A 23997-nucleotide genomic window follows, 5' to 3' on the forward strand; every position below is an offset into this window, starting at 1 on the left:
CTGACTGCCTGCATAAGCTGTCAGGTGAGTGCTTCATGCAGGCCTGGCTCTGCCGCCCATTCAGATGACAGCTGTGGCCATCTGAGCTTCATCCGTGGTGCCCTCCCAGCACAGAACCCCACCATGTCAGAGAAGAGTAGGGCTCCCAGGCTTGAAGCCAGTGTGGGAGTGTACCCTATCCCTTACATAGCCCTGAGGGCCCCTCCAGGAACCCTGACGGGGTCCCCTAGGGCCAAGCATTTGTCCTCAACCCTCTGGGTCACGGAACCTCTTCATCTTGGTACTCTGAAAAGCGACTGTGGGGAAGGCTGGCACTCTGGAAGGGAGCCAGCTGGGGGGTGGTATTGGCCATGGCCCAGTCAGAGTAGGTTCCCCCCCTGAGGGCCCTGCCCTGCCCTGCCAACCTGGCACCAGGTCAGCCACAGTATAGACAGCAAAGTTGAGGCCATGAACAGTGAGCTGCTGATGGTTCCACTCAGCACACTCAGCCCTAAAAAGGAAGGAAGCACAGCTCCACAGCGTGAGTGATTCTTCTGGCCCCCATCTACAGCTCCCCCAGAAGGCTCGAGGCTCAGGGACTGAGGGCATCCCAAGAAGCGCACCTCACCAAACCAAGTGCACCTCCCCACTGTCACCTTCCACATGACCTGGCCCCCTGCACAAGCCTGGACATCCTCCTCTGGGCTCCTCCTGCCCGGGCTCTCTGTCCCTGGGCAGACTCTCACCCTGAGCCCTTGTCAGAGGAGCATGATGGGATCTGGAGAGATGCTGTGGGGAGAGGGGTACTGACCACTGCGCTGGAGGGTGGGCTGTGGGCAGCAGGGTCCTCGCCTCCACTGAGCCCCTTCGTCCCCTCCAGGTGATCCGCAGGGGCTGGCTGACCATCAACAACATCAGCCTGATGAAGGGCGGCTCCAAAGAGTACTGGTTTGTGCTGACGGCTGAGTCGCTGTCCTGGTACAAGGATGAGGAGGTGAGTGGCTGGCAGGGCAGGGCTGTCTAGCTGTGAGGAGACACTCAGGCAAGAGTGGGTGGGTACACCCCAGACGCACTACCTCTGGGTGCCACTTGCTGAAAAATGTTCCCTGAGCATCACTGTGCCCACACCCTCAGGTCGAGGTGCTTCAGAGTCACTGTTAGGATCATGGAGGCCAGCTACTATGGGCCAGGCACTGCACATTGTGTCCCTGCTCCTCAGGGCCCCATGGGGTTGGACCTGACAGTGGGTCTGCTCCCCAGAGGAAGAAAGGGAAACAGACAGCCTAGAGGGCTGGAGACTGATCACAGCTTCCAGGGCCACAGTAAGGGCCCTTGATCTCACGAGAGGGTGGAGCCCTGGCTCAGGGACTCAGGCTCTGCAGCCAGGCTGCCAGGGTGCTTCATGGCCTCAGCTGGGCCCCTGTCCTCTCCAGGCCTCAGTTTCGCCATCTCTAAAATGGGGTAGAATGGCTCCCGCCAACCTTGTGGTGCTTAGTTTACCACAGTGTTCATCTTAGAAACATTCTACATGTGCACGTCCTTATTAGAAGGAGCCTCTGGGTAGTGCAGACAGCCAAGCACTTGACTGCAAACTAAATGGTTGGGAGGTTTGAGTTCACCCAGGGTGTCTTGGAAGAAAGGCTGATGATCCAAAAACTCAGCCATTGACAACCCTTGGAGCACAGTTCTACTGTGACGTGCACGGGGTCACCTTGGGTAGGAATTGGTTCCATGGCAGCCGATTTAGGGAGCTCCTCAGAAATGTCATGATGACTCATGCCAGGGGCTTGTTCTGTCAGTAGTACTGTGCCCAGTGCAGGAAATGCCAGCCTGTGTTGTGGTCTTGAGGTGCCTGCTGAGGGGTTCTGGCAGCACTGGGCCGAGCACTGCCATCCAGGCCCCTCTATGGAGGCCATGCTGGCCCTGTCTCCTGTCCTGGCCAGCCCATGGCTTTGCTTAGTTTCTAAACAGCAGCACCATGCCTTCACGGCCTGTGAGTGATGCCACTCATTCAGCATGGCCATTGCTGCCCTGACAAGGGGCGCATCGGCAGCTGAGAGTCACCAGAGAGGGGAGCCCATGAGAGGCCCACAGGCTCTGCCTTTTGGCCACAGCTGCACTAGGCGGGATATCGATTTGGGTCTTATAACAAGAGGCCCAAAATGAAGGCACTTACAAACAGAAGTTTGTTTCTCACCCATGTCAAGTGGGTGGAGTTCCTAGGCCAGAGCTGCTTGGTGGCTCTGTCCTGGGAGGCAACCAGGGCTAAAGCTCCACGCCTTCACAGGGCTCCTCCTCGTGGCCTAGGATGACTACCTATACCCCTCACCCACGCCCTCTAAGGTCTGATGAGGAAGGCACCTGCCTTGCTCCGCTCCCATCATGCCCACCAAATTCAAACCCCTCGGCCCCTGGGCGTGAGAACTGTGAGCCTAGCTGACAATTCTGGAACTCTGAGGGCACAGCGGATGTTGGGTTCTGAGCAGGAGAGTTGGGATTTGACCCACGGATTTCACAGAGGGCACCGAGGCTGGGTGCCTGAGGGACCAGCTCCAACCCCAGCTGCCCAGCTGGATCCCGAAGCCCTGCCTGTCACTCTCAGATCTTGGGCAAATGGTCCCATATCTGTCTTGTCTCCCCATTTATAAAATCAGGAGCATGGCTGCCCCCTCTTGGTGGGGGGCTGGCAGTCGAGTCCAGGAGCCAAGCTCAGCACAGGGCCTGGTGCACAGCAAGTGTTTGGTGGTTTGACCTTGTCGTCACCGTTTAGTCCTCCCAGCTCCTCTTGGCTGTGGGGTAGGGACTGTCCCCCATTGTACAGATGAGACTCAGAGGCTCAGGGAGGTAGCCGTTTTGCCCCAGATTACGCCATAAGCCCAGGGCCATGGCCGGGCAGTGAACCAGGTGTTCCTGACCTGCCTGCCTGTCCCTGTAGTTCCTGCTCACCTGGGATAGCAGTGCCACCAGCACAGCCCAAGTGTGCCGCCAGGTGCCCTCGGAGGAGACGGCAGCCCCGTCTCTTTGCCCCTCTCCTCCAGGGCTTGGGAGGGCTGTGAAAGTGCCTGACCCCTGGGGGCTCCCTGGCAGCTGACCTACCCCGGGACAGTGCCTTCCTCTTCTTGAATCCTCGTACCCAAGTGGGAGGATGGCACTCTAGTCATTCCACATGACAGTGAGGAAACTGAGGCTCTGAGCAGTGACTTGCCTGTCCCAGTTGGTGAAGGGTGCTCTGTGTGGTGGGTGCCGGGCAGCCTCACTTGAGCACTGTGAGCACGGGCACCCTGACCTCGGTGCTTGTCTCAGCCACGCCCCATAGCCCAGGCTGGATGACGTTACTGTGAGGGAGGGCGTGTGGGGTGAAATGTGATCGTCTTGTACCAGAGGAGCCTTCTGAGGGACTGTTTTGGGCGGCCCTTTCCAAACCCAGGGTGACCAGGGTCAGCAGAGCCACCATGCAAGCATTTCTGGGGTTCCCAGGGTGGTACTCAGGACCGGTTCCTGCCTTCTAGAACCCCAGACACAGCAGGCCTCTCGGGGTTGGGGTGTAGAGGGGGCCAAGACCAGGAGTGGTCCAGGGCCTGCTCCCACCATGAGCTATAACCACTCCTCAAAATGACTGGGATGGGGGTGACAAGCCATGATCACTCATCCAAGTGGCCAGGATGGGGGGTGACCAGCCATAACCACTAGAAATGGCTGGGTTGGGGGGTGACGAGCCATAACCACTTCTCGAAATGGCCAGGATGGGGGATGTTTAGCCATAACCACTCCTTGAAATGGCTGGGATGGGGACGATGAGCCGTAACCACTCCTCGAAATGGCCGGGATGGGGTGATGAGCCATAATCACTTGAAATGGCTGGAATAGGGGATGACGTTTTTGCATTTTCTCCCTTCTTGCCGCCCCTGTAGCCTGGAACCGGGGCTGCTCTGCAGTATATCAGCTGTCAAAAATGGGTGCAGGGACGTTCTGGGGTCTCAAGCAGGGCCCCCAGGCCTGGGGCTCCTGGACCCAGCCCGCAGCCTGGTGGTTTACTGCTCCTCAGCACTGTGAATCCAGTTTCAGGAGCTTCTCCTCTAACTTGAGGAGGGGCCCTTGGTAGGTTCCTCCTCCAGGGTTGAAAACAGGAGCCTCAGCCGCCCTGGGGGCCCTGGAGTGCCATTCCGCAGCCCAAACAGGAGGCAGGGGAAATGCTGAAGCGAGGTCGAGCGCACGGCAATAATGAGAACCAGCAGACCCGTGAAAGGGGCTCTGTGTGGCCCAGACACAAAGCAGGCTCGGATCCCGGCCCCACTGCCCATGCTGACGTCCCCAGCAGGGGTCCTCAGGGTCACGCATGTGGCAGCCACCCCTGAGGGTCAGACCACCCTTCTTAGAGAAGCCTCGGAGAGAGGCAGGATGTCACTATTTCTTTATTCAAAAAATAAACAAGGAGGCGGGTGTAGGTACAGCATGGGGTCAGGCAGGGGAGTAATTGGCTGGAGCCCCCAACCCCCTCCGGGGCTCCCTCCACACGTCCCTGGAGCTACTTCTCCCACCCAGGCCCCTCTTCACTCCACAATCTTCCCTCTGAATCTCTACCCTGGTGGGAAATGGGGTGCAAGGCAATGACACTCACCTCAGGGTCTGCCTCATTGTAGGGGTGGCAGCGAGTTTAGGGGCTGGCGGGGGGGCCATCCCGAGGCGCCGATCGCCCGAGCCCAGCCTAACCAATGTGCAGACTACTGTACACATTCAGAACCCCTGAACAGGTAGTCTGAACACTGGGTTGGCGGGGCCGGCTGTCTGTCCTGGGGCCCCCCCCCAGGGTGCCGGGCTGCCGCCCTAGGCCGCACCTCAGCGCCTCTGAGCAGGCGAGGAAGCCACTGCTCCTCTCGCGACGACCGCGCCGTCTCTTCTGACGTGGCAAGTCTAGGGCCTAGGGCTGGCTTGCATCTGGAGAAAGTTATGGGTTTTCAGGAAACCCTAAGGAGGGGGTGGGGAGGCGGCTGGGGGTGGGTGGGATGGAGCGTTTGGGTCCGTGGCCTCTGTGCAGGGGAGTTCTCTTTGGTGGGACGGTAGTGGGGGCAGGGAGCTTGCACTGTGTGTGTGTGTCTGTGTGTGTGTGTGTGCGCGCGCGGGCACGCACGCGTACGTTCTTGTGTGCAGCTGCCTGCCGGCAGCATCAAGAAGGCAATAGCCGAGTTCTGGGCGGAATCGTAATATAAACACTTCCAGATGTGGTGTCTCACTCGGGGCCAGGATGGACTGTGACTCAGTTACTTGGCCCCCACCGGCCCACTGGTGGCTTCCTGCCTCATGACACAAGAGGGTGGGGGCAGTGCAGACCCTTGCACAAACTCCAGGCAGGGGGGCTGCAGTGCTGCCCACCCTGGACCCTTCTAGAGCCCCCAGAACTCTTCTTTGAGAGGTTGGGGGGACCAGGGCCTTACATTACTCAGCCTTTCTTCATCACCTTCCCTCCCTCTTGTGTTTACAGCCTGAATGGCAGGGGTGGGGACCTGCCACCTCCAGGGCCACCAGGCTCCTCTGCTCTGCTTCTTCCTTGCCCAGAACCTGGTAGGCTGGCCCTGGAGCCAAAAGAGAAAGCAAAAAAAGAAAGACCCAGCAGTGTCTCATGAACGATGGCCGTGGCGGGCACTGGGCTTAGCACTTCCCCACATTGTGTTCATCTTCATCCAGCACAAAGAGGGGGACTCCTGCTGTCCACGGTTGACAAATGAGGAAATTGGGGTGCAGAGAGGGAGCGATGTGCCCTAGGCAGGCGCATTAGGGCAGCAGAGCGGCATGCGGCTTCTGGCCCATTTGAGGTCCTAATGCTGCTGGACAGAGCCTGCACACCAGGCCTGCTGCTTGTTCCCCCTTCCTGTGCTGTCCTGAGATGCCAAGGTGGCCTCCCTGCCTCCCCCCCCACCCCGCCCCCCGCCATCCTTGCGGCCGCTCTTGAATTCTGAGTCAGCAGCTTAGGCTTCTTTCTGGAGCCTTCCGGTGGACAGTGAGCGACAGGACACATGAAGAGAAGCGAACTGCTGGGAGAGGGGCAGTTCTCTCCTTTCCAAAGCAGCCCAGGTGCTGCAAGGCAAGGCCAAAAGGCAGTGGAGAGAACCTGGCTTTGGGTCAGACAGAACTGACTTTGAAGACTTGAGTGGCCCATGGCACCTGAGCTGGGTGTCTTGTACGCACACTGGGGGTGAGGCTTCCTGGGCAGTGGGCTGGGGAGGATGCGTGAGCTGGTGAGTGAGCAGCGCTGTAGCAGCGCAAAGGCCACACAGTTATCGAGACGGCCTGGGTGTCAGAGACCTGACTACACTCTAGGGTCCTGACGTTTTCTAGGTAACACCCAGCACCAGCCAGGCAAACAGGAGGAGCTTGGCCGATGTCGGTAGGTGAGTCCAGGGCCCCGGAATGTGACTCCCAGCTCTTTGACTCACCTGCCGCCCACCCCTGGCCAGGAACGCCCTCTCTGAGCCTGTTTCCCAGTAGCATTTGGGACTGTCAGGCACCCCCCAGACAAGGCTGCTGTTAGGAAGTAGCACTTTTGTGACATCAGGGCTCAGGCATCAGCTCAATGGCCTCGTGCTCCAGCTCTGGGATCATCTGAAGCAGCCAAGGTTTAAACCCTAGCCTATCCCTAACTTGCTGCCTGCCCCACTTAGTTCCTCAGTCTTCAAGTCTGTAGAGTGGGATCGTAGCTGTAAATCACCCCTGGGACCATCATGAAGGTGTACCTGAGTTAACGGTTTTGTTCGTTCAACCTGAAGAGGAGTGGTTGGCTTCTGGGTAGAGGTAGGCAGAGCTGAGCAACTCTGTGAGGAGCTGGTGTGTCCGTCAGGGAGATAGACAGTAGCCTCAGTCAACAAGCAGAGTATGAAGTGTGCTACGAAAGGGGAGAAGGAGAGGAACAGAGAGTGAGGGGTGGGGTGACAGCAGACCTTTCCAGGAGGGTGCCTCTGCACACAGACCTGAAGGAGGTGAGAAGGGAGCCATGTGGGCATTCCAGGCAGAGGACCCGGCTGTGCAAAGGCCCTGGGGTGAGCCTGCCTGGGATATGGCAGGGGCAAAATGAGTGTGGGGGGTGGTGGTGGCAGAGGTGTCAATCAGATAAAACAATCAGCATGAGATGCTGGGTGTGCTGCCTGGCACCAGCACAAGAGCCCAGGGTCACTCCTCCCTTCCACCCTCAGGAGAAAGAGAAGAAGTACATGCTGCCACTGGACAACCTCAAAATCCGTGATGTGGAGAAGGGCTTCATGTCCAACAAGCATGTCTTCGCCATCTTCAACACAGAGCAGAGGTGAGAGGCCCAAGGGTCCCTGGGAGGGCTGGAGATGAAGACTGACCCTCGCTCACAGGCATCCAGTCATGTTCACTGAGCATGGGCTATGTGTGGGCACTGGGGTCACACATTCTAGAGCGAGGCAGGGAAGAAACGTAAATGCCATGGGTGCTTCTGCTGGGTGGTCCGGGAAGATCTCTCTGGGTAGAGACCAGGATGAAGTGAGGGTCCAAGTGAGGAGGGAGCCATGGAGGCCCGTGGTCAGAGGGGGGATAAGATCTGACTCTTGTTCACAGGCACCCTCTGGCTGCTGTGGGGGGGACACACTGGGGGGAGCCAGGTCACTGGTCCAGGCTTGAGCAGAGTGGGGCCAAGGACGTAGAGGAGGAGGAGGTGGATTCCGGGCAGAGTCAGACTGAGCTGACCAAACTGCTGGTAGGTGTGGGTGTGAGAGACAAAGGAGCTAGTGGCAGCCCTCAGGGTTAGGGCCTGAGCTCCTGATGGACCAAGCGACATTGGCAGAGATGGGGAAGGCAGGGTGGACACCCACGGAGCGGGAGAGAGGCGGTGTTCTGTAGTGAGGTCTGGGTGGGGGTATGAATTTGAGAGTTGTCACCGTGTGTGTGGATGGGGTGTAATGTTCTGAGACCGGTGAGATCACCACAGCAAGTGTAGATGGAAATGAAAAGGGCCAGGAGGCTTGGAGCCCGTCCATCATGGGAGGCGTTGAAGGGAGGCTCAACACGAGCTGACATGCTTCTCACAACTCAGGAAGAGAGCCGGTTGGCAGGAGAAAGGGCTGAGGGTAGACCCAGGAGGTTTCCTCATCCAGGAGCCAGGGTAAGGGAGTTGGGGAACCTCTCAGAAAAGGCCTGGTGCCCCACACGACCAGCTGGCAGGCATTGCCAGCCCTGTCTGGCCCCAGGACCATCTTCCCCTCTGCCCTTCACCACAGTCCAGTTCCTGTAGAGCCTCCTGTTTTCCTCCAGGGCTATGTAAGGAAACTCGGTGTTCCACTTTGTGCTGGGCTGACCTAACTCGCTGATGCCGATGTGGCCACCTGTTGGCTCCAAAAACCTTTATAGCTCTTCTAGGCTCAGCCCCCACCAAGAAGCCGAGGGCGAGCAGGATACCCTATGCTCTGCGTGGGCCAGGCTGGGTACGTGTGAACCACTTCCTGGTCGTGCGGTGCTGGGCACCTGTCCCACCTCCCTGCGTTCCCCTGTGTTGTGGGATGTGTTTGTCTTTTGATGTAAATGAAGCCCAGACTTTGCCTCCAGGCCACATGCCCAGGCCTAGCCCTGCTTTTGTTCCTCCACCTTCCTCAACACTTGGCTTCCACATCTTTGTCCAAGATGGCTGCCCACACACCAGCCATCATGGTGACGCTCCAGCCACTCCAGGACTGCTTCCAGAAGCTGCTCAGGGTGGCCTCTCACCAGCTGCCCATTGTCCAGTCATAGGGCCATGCCTAACTTCAAACCTAGGTCTCACACGAAGGCTTTGGTGGCAACCTGGCCATCTTGGCCACACCTGGCTCGTGGGATGAGATAGAGCATGTGACATGTGGGACAGGGCCTGGCCTCGAGAACACTGTCTATAAACACTAGTTAATATCTGCGCTGTTTTTCTTCCAGCCTTGTGGCTCTGAACCTTTTTTCGCTCACAGACCCACACTTGCTCAACATTTCACAGCCTTTTCCAGAAGTCTAGGTCCTGTCCCTGGATAGCTCCCATCCCTACTCGCCCCTGGGAATTGGGTACCTTCTAGCCCATCACTTCCAATGCAGTAGCCACTGGCAACATGGTTATTTAAACTTAAATTAATTGACATTCAATCAAATAAAAAATTTACTTTCTCAGTCGCACTAGCCACATTTCTAGTGAAGTTCTTGGAGAACGCGGTAGAGGTGGTTTCTACCGTCGTATAAAGTTCTGTTGGACAGCACTGCTCTAGACTAACCTGGCAGACGGCCCTTAATGGGAGCTCCCCAGCCAGAGGAGGGGATGGGTAATTCCCAGAGAAAGGGGAGGAGATGGCTGAGCTAACAAACACCCGAAGATGCTAGTAAGTCAGACACTCACCACGTGCACCCTGCGCCTGGCACTGTAGGAAGCGCTGCAGCTCACACTCATGGTGCCTGTCCACTGGTTGGGGTATAGGCGCTAGTACCTTCCTCCTTTCTCAGATAAGGAAATGGGGCCCAGCCAGTTGCCACCCCTTGCCCATGGCTTCCTGGCTCTGAGTGTCTGGGTCAGGTTTCCATTTTGGGTTGGCAGGCCCCAGAGCCTTCGCTTCAACTCAGTGCTGCTTGTGGCCTGCTGGGCCCCATGAGCAGGATCAAGCGTGTTCCCCTCCCTGCCCATCTCAGGAATGTCTACAAGGACCTGCGGCAGATCGAGCTGGCCTGTGACTCCCAAGAGGACGTGGATAGCTGGAAGGCCTCATTCCTCCGAGCTGGGGTCTACCCTGAGAAGGACCAAGTGAGGAGCTGCCTGCTGGGCCAGTACACCCTAGGCTGAGCTGACCTCCACCCCTACTCCATTCCTACCCCTCAGGGAAGGAAGGTTTCTCATAGGGCGAGCCATTTCTAGGCCAGTGTTTGCCAGGCCTCTGAAGGCTTGTAGCAGACACCCACTCAACACGAGTAAAGCAGAGGGGCATTTGTTATCAGGGCTCAGGAGGTTCTCCAACAGAGGCTAAGGACAGGGACACCAAATGGCCTGGGAATCTGTCTGCTCTGGTCTTTTCCCTCCTCCCATCCTTAAGGCAGAATGAATATGGCCACCTTTGGCCCCCAAATTAGCATGTTGTTCCAATCTTCAGGTGAGAGAATCCACCCTGGCTCTGGCCAGGGGCAGGCCGGGGCACATGGTGGGACATTGTTGGTGGAACAGGGAGAGCAGTTTCCAGAGGAGGGGGGCTACGCCACATGCCGAAGTCACCCTCCCTGCCTCCTGTCCCCCCTTGCAGGCAGAAAATGAGGACGGGGCCCAGGAGAACACCTTCTCCATGGACCCGCAGCTGGAGCGCCAGGTGGAGACCATCCGCAACCTGGTGGACTCATACGTGGCCATAATCAACAAGTCCATCCGTGATCTCATGCCAAAGACCATCATGCATCTCATGATCAACAATGTGAGTGCCAGTCACAGGGTGGGAGCCAGTGGGCGGCCCATAGCCAGATGTGCTCTGGGCACAGTGTGCACAAAGTTAAAAATGAGAGTCAGTCGCTACTGATTTCAAAATCCGGAGTCCTAGCCTCTCTAGAGAAATGGGAGGGTGCAGGCCACATGACCGCACTCATTTAATCAAGTAATTCTGACCGACACCTGGGGTGCTCACCACATGCTGTGCGCTTTGTATGTTTTTGTTTGTTGCCCTCGACCCCATGGGTGCAGAGTAGAACTGCTCCATAGGGTTTTCAAGGCTGTGACCTTCCGGAAGCTGACTGCCAGGCCTGTCTTCTGAAGCACGTCTGGGGGGGTTCAAACCGGCCACCTTTTAGCAGTCAAGCGCTTAGCTGTTTGTGCAACCCAGGAACCTATATATAAGTTAATTTATTGAAGCCTCATCATAAACCTAGGAGGAGGCATTGCTTTTATCCCCGTTTTATAGACAGGAAAGCAGAGGCCTAGAGAGGTGAAAAAATGCGCCCAAAGTCACTGGAGAAGGTGAGATTGAAACCCAGGCTGAGCAGGGCCCCCAGCATGGCCTGGTGTTGGGCAGCTGCTGCCTCCTGGCAGTCTGAGGCCCAGCCTGCCTTCACTCATGGGTGTTACCTGTCTGCCCCAGGGCTCACCTGAACCTCCTCAGGCTGTGGGCAGTGAAATGCAGCCATATCAACAATGTCTCCCACTCCAGGCTGCTGCGAGGGCTGGGGTTTACACGTCAAGCTTTGGGCTCAGCTCTAGGCACTCAGAAAGCTGTAGAAATTGGGTTTGGTGTGCTAGAACTGTAAAAGATCTAGAGTGAAAGTCCCAAGTCCTTTACCCTTTTACCTCATTCTTCCTAGTCTCTCAGTGGTAGTCAGTATTAACAGTTTTATGGGTATCCTTCTAGATATACTTCCTCAAATATACACGGAATATGTGACATAGATGGTTCTGCAGCTGCGAAATTTAAAATGCATTTATGCTTTGACCAAGCAATCATACTTCTAGTAATTTCTTCCACAGACACACTTGCCCGTATGCCAAAATGTGAGCAGTGTACACAGCCATTGTTTTCAGTAAGATTCTACATCAGCCAGAGATTGGGAACAACCTCACTATTTAATGGTCTGTCATCGAGGAAAAAGACACTTTCTGGTCTATAATGACTTTCAATCTTAAGTTGAAAAAGTGTGGAGCAATACAAAATACACAGAATATTCATTTGTGTTTAAAAAGGGAAGGGAAATATGTATTGTATATGTCTTCTATGTGCATAGAAATCTGTGGAAGTTTGACCAAGAGCCTGGTAAAAGCAGTTGCTTCCTAAAAAGGGAACTAGTAGGCTAGGGAGGCTAGGGTAGAAGAAGAAGGTTTTACTGTCCCTTTTTGTATCTTGAGGTTATATTTTATTTTCCCTTTTACCAGTTTTTCAACATTTAAGTTTTTGAATAGCTAATACATTCACATGGTTCACAATTCAAGAACTGTCAAGTCTGGTCATCTTTGCAGATTTTGAAAATGCATCTGCAAAAACGCAATGTCCATTCTTGACAAGACGGCTGGAGCTGGAGCTTTCCTTTATGCGATGCCATATAGCGGTGTAATCTGTGCATTTCAGCGTCAAAGCCAGTCTTGATCCTAGCGGGGAAGCTGTGAAAGCGTCCCATCTGAAATCAAGAGCAAGGCAGCGATTTCGACTTTTGTTTAACTTTATTCTAGAGTCACTAGCCAGTGCAGTTAGACAAGAAGAATAATTTAGAGGTGTGAAAATTCAAAAGATGAGTTTTTATGTACCTAGAAACACCAAGAAAAGTAACTGAAAAAGTACTGTATCCCATAGGAGCATTCAGGAAGGGACAGAGTATAAAATTAATTAACAGAAACTAATTAGTTTTCTGAGAAAAGCCACTTAGAAGATAGAATGGAAGAAAGATAGCAAGGAAAGAGATAATAGGAATAAGTTTCATAAGAATCTTGTGAGGTCCTTCAGGAAGAACACTGAAACTCCCCTGCGGGACTCAGAAAATAACTAGGGGGTAGGCCCCCTGCATTTTAAATACATTCTGAAGTAAAGTAAAACAAAGAAAGCCCCACCAAGTGTGGTGGCCACTTTCCCAGCCAGTCACAGTGGCCAGCTGAAAGGCAGGGAGGGCATAGCCCTGCATGAGGCAGACCCCTTGTGCCCTTGCCCCCAGACAAAGGCCTTCATCCACCACGAGCTGCTGGCCTACCTATACTCATCAGCGGACCAGAGCAGCCTCATGGAGGAGTCAGCCGACCAGGCCCAGCGGCGGGACGATATGCTGCGTATGTACCACGCGCTCAAAGAAGCACTCAACATCATTGGAGACATCAGCACCAGCACCGTGTCTACACCTGTTCCCCCTCCTGTCGACGACACCTGGCTCCAGAGCACCAGCAGCCACAGGTCCGGGAGGCCCAGGCACCCACTCCCCCATGTTCTTGTCAGGGTCCTGGCAGGAAACAAGGCAAAACTGAAGGGTGGGCAGGGTCCAGGGAACCCACCTCAGATGCGGGAGCACAGGGCTAGCCGCAGTGGGGGCAGCTCCCACCTGGACCTGAAGGGACAAGGGGAAAGAATGGCTAAAGGTGCCAGGTCTGAACTGGAGCTTGGGGCTACCCAGCAAAGCAGGGAGGAATGGTGACTAAAGGCCCTGGCTGCCTCTCCTCCCACCCTCCAGTCTTTTGAAGCCTTCCATTGGTTAAAGCCAGGGGGACGCTAGAGGGCCGGCGACTGGGTTGGTGCTGGCCATAGGGGTTGGCCTCCTAGTGCAGGGCTGAGAGTGGCAGGTGGGAGAGAGTCTGGAGGGCAAGGGAGGGTATAACCAGCACATCCCACCACCCCAGAGCTGCTGGTTGGAAATGAGACCCTAATGAGGTTGTTCAGAGTATCAGGCAGCGACACCTCCCCAGTGACAGTGCAGGTGACGGGAGGAGAGTCAGGGAAATCTCATAGAAGGTGCCAGCCCCACTGAGACCTCCTTAGGGAGACACCAGTTCTTTGGACAGGGGCATTACCTCCAGGTGCAGGGGAGCAGCAGGTGCTAAGGCCCTGAGGTGAGCCGGTGGGGAGCCTGCGGGCCTCTGGAGGCATTGGGGCTTGGAGAACAGGGCTGAGCTCTGGAAGATTCTTCAGCTGGGTGGGCTCAGAGATAAGAGGTCAGGAAGCCAGAGAGGGGCTAGGGAGTGTGGAGATGCCCGGCTGGGTAGGGATCACAGCATGAGGTCAGAGGGAAGCAGCCCTTGGCCCAGGGCAGGGGAGGGCAGTGAGGCAGGTGCAGGGCCTTGGCTTAGGTGGGGGAGGAGGGCCACCCCTGAGCAGAGTTTGGGGGAGGATACCTGCACTGCCTTCACCCAGAGCCAGGCGCTCACCAGCATCTCCCTGGGTGGCAGCTGAGGCCAGCCCTCTTAGAGAGGAGGTGGCCTTTAGAGCAGAGGTGACCGAGGCCAGCACTGCCTATCTGGGCTCCTGTGGCCCTGTTGCAGGGCCAGTGCGCCTGCCCCCCCAGCTCATCCACCCTCTCCTTCCTCCACAGCCCCACTCCACAGCGCCGACCCGTGTCCAGTGTGCACCCGCCAGGCCGGCCCCCAGCAGTGCGGGGCCCCACTCCCGGGCCCCCGCTGATTCCCATACCAGTGGGAACGGTATCCTCCTTTGCGGCACCCCCGATCCCGTCCCGGCCAGGCCCCCAGAGTGTGTTTGCCAACAATGACCCCTTCTCGGCCCCGCCTCAGATCCCTTCGAGGCCAGCTCGGATTCCACCCGGCATCCCTCCTGGAGTGCCCAGGTAAGGCTGGGTGCAGGCCCCTGCCTTGTACCCCACCCACTTTTGCGCCCCTGATGTCATGGCTCCAACATGACTCCCTCCCAGTGAGCTCAGGATATGTACGTGAGTGTGGGGGGAGGTGCCTTCTTATCCCCATTTCGCTGATGGGGAACGAGGCCCAGAGGCAGGCCCAGAAAGGCCAAGTCAGGGCTGACTTCAGGGCTCCCAGGCCTGGTCCTCTGCCTCAGTGGGAGCAGCTCAGGAAAAGCTCATACTGAGTACTTTCTGGGTTTTACCTTGGTTTCCTGATTGAGTACAAACAGGCATCAGCTCTTGCAGCACTCCTACCCCACCCCCACCCCCACCCCAGCCTACCTCTGGGCTAGGCTCTGTTCTCCCCACTTCTCCATGGGAGGAACTGAGAGCACAGGGAGCTCTCCCAGGGTCACACAGCAATCAGGTTAACCGCGGGGGTGGGGGCAGGGGGTTGACGCCTGGGTCAGAATGACTCCCAAGCCCTTCCCAGGCCAGAGTCAGGCCTCCTAGCAGCTGAGGAGCCCTTGTGTCCAGCATTCGGAGCAACTAGGGTGGGGTAACGGGCCTGGGTCCTTCTTGTCCTGCTTCCGGCCTCACTGCCATCTCCCCTCCCGCCTGTCTCTATTCTCTTTGCAGCAGAAGACCCCCGGCTGCACCCAGCCGGCCCACCATTATCCGCCCGGCCGAGCCATCCCTGCTCGACTAGGCTGTGGGGGGCATGTTCTTGGGGGCCTCGCACACCCACCATGCAGGAGCTTCGGTGGTCTGGGCCCCTCCGCCATCCGTGGCCCTCCCTGCCTCTATGCGGGACCAGGCCCCCTGGGGGCAGCAGTCCTTTTCTCCCCCAAGCCTAGCCTCACTCAGGGGCTGGCCTGGCCCCATTCTCGGCTGGGGGGAACCGGGGTGTTGCACTTTGGGGGGAGGGGTCTCAGGGTAGCAGAGGAGGGAACTGCACCCCGGGTGCCATCTTGAGGAAGGGATCCTAGCAGCGATGGGGGGACTTGCCTGGAGGCTCCTTTGATGGGCTCCAGTGGCGCCTGTCCCTGGTGGCCCTCTTTGGGACTTGAGGAGTGTCTATTTCTCATCAGGGCAAGGGCGTGAGCCCAGGCCCAGGGGGCCCAGCACCCCCCAAAGGCCCGAGTTGTACATATTCCTTCCTTGGCCACTATTAACCACACCATGTGAGCCCGCCCCAGCCCCAGCTGCCGGAGGTGCCTTCGCCGGCCCGGAACCCTCAGCCTGGCTGGCCTCGCTCTCCTCTCTCAGCCCCTATCCTCCGGGGTCCCCCAGGGGAGCATGGGCTCGGGTTGTGTGTGGTTGGGGAGGCTTTGGGGCGGGGTCTCTCTGGGGCCCACCCAGGCCTCCCTTCCTGGAGTGGGGTCCTGGGCGGCCTCTCTGAGCAGAACTCGCCTGCTCCTCGCTCGGTTTGACCACTGTAAGTGCCTGCACTCTGTATCCTATTAATAAACTAAAATAAAGGGAAGACGATTCTGGTGGCTGCTGTGTGGGCCTTTTGTGTGGATGTTCAGGTTAAGGACGAGGGGCAGCCGTCCCTGTAGCATGCCTGGGACACCCATGCGTCCCTCCACCATGGGCATCTGCCCATTCCACTGGTGGGGAGGGGCTCCTTTCTTCTGGAGAGGAAACCAGGGTTTAGAGGGTGGGGAGTAGGGAACATGCAAGCATGTGTGCGCACGCGCACACACACAGCCAGCTGCTGCCCCTGGCACCTTTATTAACACCTCAGGAGCAGGAAACACACACACAGAGCCACCTGCTACGCGGCCCCCCTGGCACCTTTACTTTCCTTAACACCTCAGGAGTGGGAACGCCAAGGAACGCATGCATGCTTGTGCGCATACACACACCGGCTGCTGCCTCTGGCACAGCGGTGATACAGGGCTAGGATGTGATCTCAGGGTGGTGTCTGAACGGCTGAGAAGGGACGGAATCCCTGCCTTCCACCCAAAACTTCACTGTGGTGAGGCTCCCTCTCTGCCCCAACATTCCCAGGGCCTCCTCCCTTTCTTGCCCTCTCAGGGACACAGTCAAACTTTGCTTTTTGATTTCTTTTGTGCCCAGGCGACCACCTCCATCGGCTCCTGCCCGACCTTTCTTCTGAGCTTCGTGGGAGACCCCTCCCATCTCCTGGTGGCCCCAGGCCCGGGACCTCGGGGGCAGGTCTGTCCCGGCTGGTGTCCCTGAGCCCCAATCACCAGGCTTTGTGATTTCTGACCATAATTTATTGACCCTGGCACACAGGCCAGACCCTTTGTTCCTTGAGGATCCTGCGCAGGCTCTGGCCAGGCCACCCCTCAGCACTGTGTGGAGCCTCTGCAGGGAGAAGGGGAGGGGTGGGGGACTTGCAGGCCCTCCTCCCGGAACTCTATTACTGGATGGAACTCTATTACCTGGAACTCTACTACCGGATGGCATACCCTGGCCGCCCCCTGCTGGGCCGAGGGGCGGGCCCCTTGCTGCCTAATAAAGTGACTGTCCTGGCAAGAACACTGCAGCAGCGTCTCCTTCCTGCTCCTGGCAAGAGCAGGCCTCCCCACTGCCTGGCACCTGCCCCCAGCATCAGCAGCCAGCCTCTGATGGGAAGACAAGGACAGGAAGGAAGGCATGGGGTCACACAGCAGCAGGCCTCTCTCACCAGGACCTGGCTCAGAGGGCCCAGACCCAGGTGGGGAAAAGAGTTTGCTTCCTGGGCCCTGCCCTGCACTGGCAGCGTGGTGCAGGCTGGAAGACAGGGCTAAGGCACATTTACAATAGGGTCCAAGGCAGGGACCAGTAGGGACCAAGGCAGTGGCTAGAAAACCCACGGCTTGTGTTCAGATGCTGCAATGCTGACCTTGCATGATTTCCAAGAAAGCAGGAGCAGCCCTGGAGGGCTGAGGCCCGCAAGCCAGCGGATTTTCCCTGTTCAGCCTCGCAAGTGAGGAGGCACACGAAGCTGGGGAAGGGACCCCTAAGTCTCATGCCCCTCTGCCCTCCTCTCCCCTGGCATTTGCTCTGGGTAGGGCTTCGAACCAGTTCTGCCCAGTTCAATCATGGCTGAGGACGCATCACCAGAACAGACCCGAATTTTTAAAGTTAGGGTGAACCGGAAAGATAGCCGGGAACAGGAAAAAAAAATTACGGGTCAAAGCCCTGCTAGAAACTTAAATATTGGCTTAGAGAACAAGGGCAGTGTACATGTTGCATGGCAACCAAATCTCTTGCCCTTGGATTTTGAGCACAGTCCAAAGCAGGGCTGCCCCACTCAAAGATGGCAGCGCACTGCTCAAGGAAATCAGCAGACCGCACCTCTTTGAATGTGTGTCGCTCTCCTACAGTCCTGCCAGTAATCCAGTCTCATGCATCAGGTTCCTGAAAGGGCTCACTACACCTTCTTCTCAGCCTTCCATTCTAAGGTTTTGACCCGTAATTTTTCCCATTTCTGGGTACCATGCCGAATCTGCCAAATTGTAAAACTTTGGGTCTGTCCTGTTTCACTACATTGGCCATGACTGAACCAGCTCAAACTGGTTTGAAGCTCTGGTTCTGGGGCAGGGGCTACGTGGGCACCGGGCGCTTGTCCTGGAAGAAGCGCTTGAGCGTGCAGACCTGCAGCACAGCCACCAACAGCAGCACGGCCACGTTGATGGCTGACCAGAAGTTGACCCGCTCCAGGTTGCCCTCCTGCAGGTTGCGGTCGCGCGCCTCAAAGGCCCGCAGCAGGGTCAGCATCTGGATGCTGCGCTCCAGCCGGGTCCTCATGGTCTCGATAGACTCCTGGGGTACAGAACGGGGAGCAAGGTCAGGCAGTTGCCCTTTGGGGAGCAGGGATCAATGAGACCAGAAGAGACGGACAGTGACGGGGTAGTAGGGGGGACGGACAGGCTGCTGGGTCCGAATCCTCATGCTGCACTCCCTGGCTGTGTGATCGTGAACCAGTTAATTTACATCTCTGGACCTCAGTGTCCTCTTCTGTACACCTCAGAATTGCTGTGAGAATTACATGCCAGTATACACGTAAAGCATTTTAGTAATGCTTAACAGGACAGTCACTGGAGCCAGACTGCCTGGCTTCAAATATTGGTTCTGCTGGTTGCTGTTATGGCCTTGGAACAATCAGCCATCCTGTCTCATTCGCCTCCTCCCTCCCACCACTGTAATGTGGGGATGCATACAGCATAGGACCAACTTCATGAGGTGGTTTTGGAGATTTAATGAGTTATTTAAGACCCTAGAAATTCAGGATCAGGCTAAGGAGAGGGCCTCAGCCCAGGAGGAAGGCAGAGATCAGGAGGAGTGGCCTGGGCGCACCTTGATGTCCTCCATCTTGACATCCAGCATCTCCTCTGGCTCCACAGCATCGGGCCAGCCCAAGGTCTCAGCCCAGCCCTCGACCTCCTCATCGTCCTGCAGACTGTCGAAGATGAGTTCAAAGAACACCAGCTTCTCAGAGATAGTGCTGAAGGAGTTGTCGAAGCACAGTTTGTAGTCCCCAGCCTCCGTGGGCTCCACCCTTGACACAGACACACACACAAACATAACTCTGAGCGGCTGCCCAGCTGGACTCTGTAAGGCACGCAGGGTGGTAACCCGAGGCCGCTGGGGAGGGGCAGGGCTGTAACCGAACCCAGGCAGGCAGCAGAACTTCACTCACGTGTGCACCCCATCTGCCTTGCGGGACTCGCTGACCAGCAACGCACCCTGAGGGCTCTCCAGGGAGAAGTCCACGTCCAGCCCAGCACCACCGATCACCTGGGGGTCAGGTAAAAGTAGGTGGGGAGCTGGGGGTGAGTCCAGAGCACCTTCTTAGAAAGGCCAGGCCTAAGCCAGCCAGCACAGAACCAATACAGACCACTAGAGCCCTACCTCATGCAGAAAACTACTCTCGCCCTGCCCCCAACCATCACTCTGGCCGTGTCCCTTCCCATTGCTCCACCCTCACGGATGACAGTTTTGGGGTCTTTCATCCCCGGGTGGTGCAAACGTGCTCTGCTGCTAACCGAAAGGCTGGTGCTTCTAGTCCACCGAGAGGTGCCTCTACTTCTAAAAAACCTGCCATTGAAAAAACTATGGAGCACAGTTCTACTCTGGCACACATGAGGTCTCCATGAGTCGCAACGCACTGAAGGTAACTGGTTGGTTTTTTCCTTCATCTGGTCACGCCCTCTCGAAGGCCCTTGATTGACGCTTACCTGGCCACGCCCCAAGCAATGACAGGGCCCTGCCCAAGCTCATTTAGCCCACCCCCCAAAACCCTCGTGTTGACCACGCCCTTTCCTCTAGCCTTCCTATCAGCACGCTTGCCCACCAGCGTCCCTCATTAGGCCCAAACCCGTTCTTTGGCTAGGCGCGCTGAGGAGGGTCCTGCCCTCTGAAGGGCCTCCCCTCCTTCCTTTGGCCCCGCCTCCCCGGCGACGGCTCGTTGGCTCCGCCCCCTACGCCTGTCTTACTCTAGCCCCACCTTCCTTCATTACTCCCATCCCTTCCGCTCCCATGCACTAGCACCGCCCCCACCGGCTCGCGCACTCTAGCCCTGCCCATACGCTCCCACGCGCGGGCTCCTCCCCCTTCCCTCTTTAATGCATGTCTCGCCTCAGCTGCTTGGCCAAGCCCCTTGTCCATTATTCCACCAGTTCCCAGGTTTAGGACCCTCTACCTGGTACTCGGTCTCGAGGCTTGCGTTAGCCGGTGCGGACTGGTAGAAACACTGCTTCCTCCCCGCGGGCAACAGGAACGTGAACTCACCGTCCTGGATCGGCGGGGGGCCCGCCCATCCAACCCCCACTGACGGCAGTAGTAGCCACAGGGCCAGGGTTAGGGCCGCGCCGGCCGCCATGATCCAGGTCACCCTCCGGTCTGCTAACGGGTCGCGTCTCCTTTAAGGGCTAGCCCTGCCCTTCTGCTACTCAATGGAGCTGATTGGCCGCCTCTTCTGCCCGTTGTCCTAAACCTGCAGAGCCAGGAGTAAAGGACCCCCTGATTGACCAGTTGCCCGGATGAGTGCCTGATGCGTCTGAAAACAAACTCCTAGAGACTTTTTCTGGAAGAACTCCAGGCATAATCTGAATTTCTGGTGGAAGAAAATGATAAAAAATAACTGCCATGTGGGTGGCCCATCCTTCTCAAAGGTTAAGACAACTAATGCGGAGGCTACCGGGTCCTTCTGAAGCACCGCCCTGTGGTTTTCCCAGAGTGCGCCGCGCGGCGACTGTTGGGCAATCCAGTTTGGGAGGAGTAGGAACGATAAAGCGGCCGGGCATGCCCCTTTGCGCGACCCGTAGGACTCACTTGTAAAAGGGTCCTGCTGGGCTTGGGAAAGATCCCATCACGTTGATGTGGGTTTTTTGTTGCTGTTAACATGTGAGCGTGGCTCCATATTTGACGCCGGATCCCTTCTCCCTTTACGCCTTAGAATCACCACGTTATCAGTTCTCTCCTCTGTAACTTGGGGGTTCATGTAATGACCACCCTATAGGAGAGCCATGAGAATTGAGTGAGCTTAGGCTGGCCAATAGTAAGCCATCAGCCTTTTTTTTTTTTATTGTGCTTTAAGTGAAAGTTTACAAATCAAGTTGGACTCTCATACAAAAATTTATAAACACCTTCCTGAACCAGAAAACCCAGTGCCGTGGACTTGGTTCCAACTCATAGTGACCCTATAGGACAGAGTAGAACTGCCCCATAGAGTTTCCAAGGAGTGCCTGGTGGATTCGAACTGCTGACCCTTTGGTTAGCAGCCATAGCACTTAACCACTACCCCACCAGGGTTTCCAACACCTTGCTGTATACTCTTAATTACTCTCCCCCTAATGAGACAGCACACTCCCTCCTTCCACTCTCTGTTGTGTCCATTCCGCCAGCTTCTGACCCCCTCTACCCTCTCATCTCTCCTTCAGATAGGAGATGCCAACATAGTCTCGTGTGTCTCTTTGATCCAAGAAGCTCGTTCTTCACCAGTATCATTTCCTATCCCATAACCCAGTCCAGTCCCTGTCTGAAGACTTGGCGTTGCATATGGTTCCTGTCTTGAGCTAACAGAAGGTCTGGGGACTGTGACCACTGGGGTCCTTCTAATCTCAGTCAGACCATTAAGTCTGGTCTTTTTACGAGAATTTGGGGTCTGTATCCCACTGCTGTTCTGCTCCCTCAGGGATTCTCTGTTGTGTTCCTTGTCAGGGCAGTCATCAGTTGTAGCTGGGCACCATCTAATTCTTCTGGTCTCAGGCTGACGTAGTCTCTGGTTTATGTGGCCCTTTCTGTCTCTTGGGCTCATAATTATCTTGTGTCTTTGGTGTTCTTCATTCTCCTTTGCCCCAGGTGGGTTGAAACCAATTGATGCATCTTATATGGCCCCTTGCTAGCATTTAAGACCTAAGATGCCACTCTCCAAAGTGGGATGCAACATGTTTTCTTAATAGATTTTATGCCAGTTGACATAGATGTCCCCCAAAGCCATGGTCTCCAAACCCCTGCTCCTGCTACGCTAGCCTTTGAAGCGTTCAGTTTATTCAGGAGACTTCTTTGCTTTTGATTTAGTCCAGTTGTGCTGACCTCTCCTGTACTGTATGTTCTTTCCCTTCACCTAAAATACTTCTTATCTACTATCTAATTAGTGAATACCCCTCTCCCTCCCTCCCCACCTCGTAACAATCAAAGAATATTTTCTTCTCTGTTTAAACTGTTTCTCAAGTTCTTATAATAGTGGTCTTATACAATATTTGTCCTTGTGCAACTGACTAATTTTGCTCAGCATAATGCCTTCCAGATTCCTCCATGTTATGAAATGTTTCACAGATTCGTCGCTGTTCTTTGTCGATGCATGGTATTACACTGTGCGAATATATCATCATTTATTTATCCATTCATCCATTGATGGGCACCTTGGTTGCTTCCAACTTTTTGATATTGTAACCAGCACTGCAGTGAACATGGATGTGCATATATCTGTTCGTGTAAAGGCTCTTATTTCTCTAGGATATATTCCAAGGAGTGGGATTGCTGGATTGTATGGTAGTTCTATTTCTAGCTTTTTAAGGAAGCACCAAATCAATTTCCAAAGTGGTTGTACCATTTTACATTCCCACCAGCAGTGTATAAGTGTTCCAGTCTCTCCACAACCTCTCTAACATTTATTATTTTGTGTTTTTTGGATTAATGGCAGCCTTGTTGGAGTGAGATGGAATCTCATTGTAGTTTTGATTTGCATTTCTCTAATGGTTAATGATTGTGAGCATTTCCTCATGTGTCTGTTAGGTACCTGAATGCCTTCTTTATTGAAGTGCCTGTTCATATCTTTTGCCCATTTTTTAACAGGGTTATTTGCCTTTTTGTAGTTGAGTTTTTGCAGTATTGTGTAGATTTTAGAGATCAGGCGCTGATCAGAAATGTCAAAGCTAAAAACTTTTTCCCAATCTGTAGGTAGTCTTTTTACTCTTTTGGCGAAGTCTTTGGATGAGGATAGGTGTTTGATTTTTGGGAGCTCCCAGTTATCTAGTTTTTCTTCAACATTCTTTATAATGTTTTGTATACTGTTTATGCCATGTATTAGGGCTCCTAACCTCAGCTTTTCTTGATGAGTCAGTAGAGGGGGCCTGGGCCCACGCTCTCTCCTGAGGATTTCAACTCGAGGGCCAGGCTGGTAAAGAGAGCGACTGAAGTGGCTCAGGGTAAGAAAAACGACAGCCAAGGTGCTTAGAGACAATAAGAGGTGAGGTGAGAGTGTGGGCCGAGGAGCCAGGTTGCATGGGTTCAAACCCTGCCATACTGTTTACTTGAGGCAGTCGCCTAGCTGAGCCTCAATTTCCTCTTCCCTAAAGTGGGCATCATAATCGTTCTAACTCATGGCGTTGTTGAATGAGAGAATGCCTGTCCAGTGCTTATCTTCAGTGCTTGGCACATAGTAGGCCCTCAGTTAATATTGGATGTTATTTTGTTCCGGGTTTATAGCCTGACATGGAGCAGCCTGTCACTTAACCTCTCAGGCCCTATGTTGTTTCAGAATAGCATAGAGCATTTGGAAGCAGGTGCCCTCCTTCCAGGGAGCAAACAGGAAGACAAAAGTCTTTGAAGAAATAGGCACTGCTTGTCAGTTCTGTCTAAATACAAGAAAAAAGGTTTTGATGGACATACTTAGCCTTTAATGGTAGTCCTGGGAGACCTTGGCACGTGGTGGCAGTTACTCTTCAAAAGAGAGCTGCTGGTTGTCATCCTTTTCCTGCGTTTGAAAAATTTGGGAAGCCACACCACTTTGTATTTTTTTCACTCCCAGGTTTTCCCTTCATTCACATTCACTGCTTGAACAGTGTTGTTGTGTTGTTACGTACAGTCGAGTTGGTTCCTACTCATAGCTACTGTCTATATAGTAGAAGGAAACACTGCCTGGTCCTGTGCCATCCTCACAATCATTGCTATGCTTGAGCCCATTTGTGCAGCCACTGTGTCAATCCATCTGTTGAGGGTCTTCCTCTTTTTCACTGACCCTCTACTTTACCAAGCATGATAGCCTTCTACAAGAACTGATCCCTCCTGATACATGTCCAAAGTGTGGGAGAAGTCTCGCCATCCTTGCTTCCGAGGAGCATTCTGACTGTACTTCTTCCAAGACAGATTTGTTTGTCCTTTTGCCAGTCAGTGGTGTATTCAGTATTCTTGAACAGTAGTTATAGAGAATGAGTGATGCTTTTTTCCTTCATTGTTGAGGTAAAATTCACCTTACATAAAATTAAACTTTTTTTTTGATTGTGCTGAATATATACATACCAA

General features: G+C 55.1%; 2 protein-coding genes across 9 annotated transcripts in view; one reads left to right on the top strand and one right to left on the bottom strand.

Moving 5' to 3' along the window:
• Window positions 1-16402, top strand: part of DNM2 (dynamin 2) — a 94922-nt gene extending 78520 nt beyond the window's left edge. For 2 of the 7 annotated variants that reach the window (XM_049876888.1, XM_049876892.1), the window contains 7 exons: window positions 860-973; window positions 7164-7273; window positions 9628-9739; window positions 10230-10394; window positions 12607-12839; window positions 13969-14220; window positions 14872-15142. In XM_049876888.1, coding sequence (XP_049732845.1) covers window positions 860-973; window positions 7164-7273; window positions 9628-9739; window positions 10230-10394; window positions 12607-12839; window positions 13969-14220; window positions 14872-14941 — 1056 coding nt within the window. In that variant the 3' untranslated portion in view covers window positions 14942-15142. Of the gene's footprint in view, window positions 1-859; window positions 974-7163; window positions 7274-9627; window positions 9740-10229; window positions 10395-12606; window positions 12840-13968; window positions 14221-14871; window positions 15144-16317 lie in introns of those variants that run through there. The other 5 variants (XM_049876890.1, XM_049876889.1, XM_049876894.1 and 2 more) reach the window with 5 other exon arrangements.
• TMED1 (transmembrane p24 trafficking protein 1) lies at window positions 11628-20399 on the bottom strand. 2 transcript variants are annotated; one of them, XM_049876896.1, is made up of 5 exons: window positions 19892-20399; window positions 18890-18987; window positions 18547-18748; window positions 17845-18012; window positions 11628-12078 (listed from the first exon to the last, which is right to left on the bottom strand). In XM_049876896.1, exons 1-5 carry the CDS (start codon window positions 20069-20071, stop codon window positions 11899-11901), a joined length of 828 nt encoding a protein of 275 aa, XP_049732853.1. In that variant the 5' UTR covers window positions 20072-20399; the 3' UTR covers window positions 11628-11898. The 2 variants fall into 2 exon arrangements, with proteins under 2 accessions (XP_049732853.1, XP_049732854.1); XM_049876897.1 differs by lacking the exon at window positions 11628-12078 and having other exon boundaries at window positions 17210-18012; window positions 19892-20396.
• Between the last annotated feature and the right edge of the window lie 3598 nt (window positions 20400-23997).

The sequence above is a fragment of the Elephas maximus genome, chromosome 3, assembly GCF_024166365.1.
Source record: "Elephas maximus indicus isolate mEleMax1 chromosome 3, mEleMax1 primary haplotype, whole genome shotgun sequence".
NCBI classification, from domain to species: Eukaryota; Metazoa; Chordata; class Mammalia; order Proboscidea; family Elephantidae; genus Elephas; species Elephas maximus.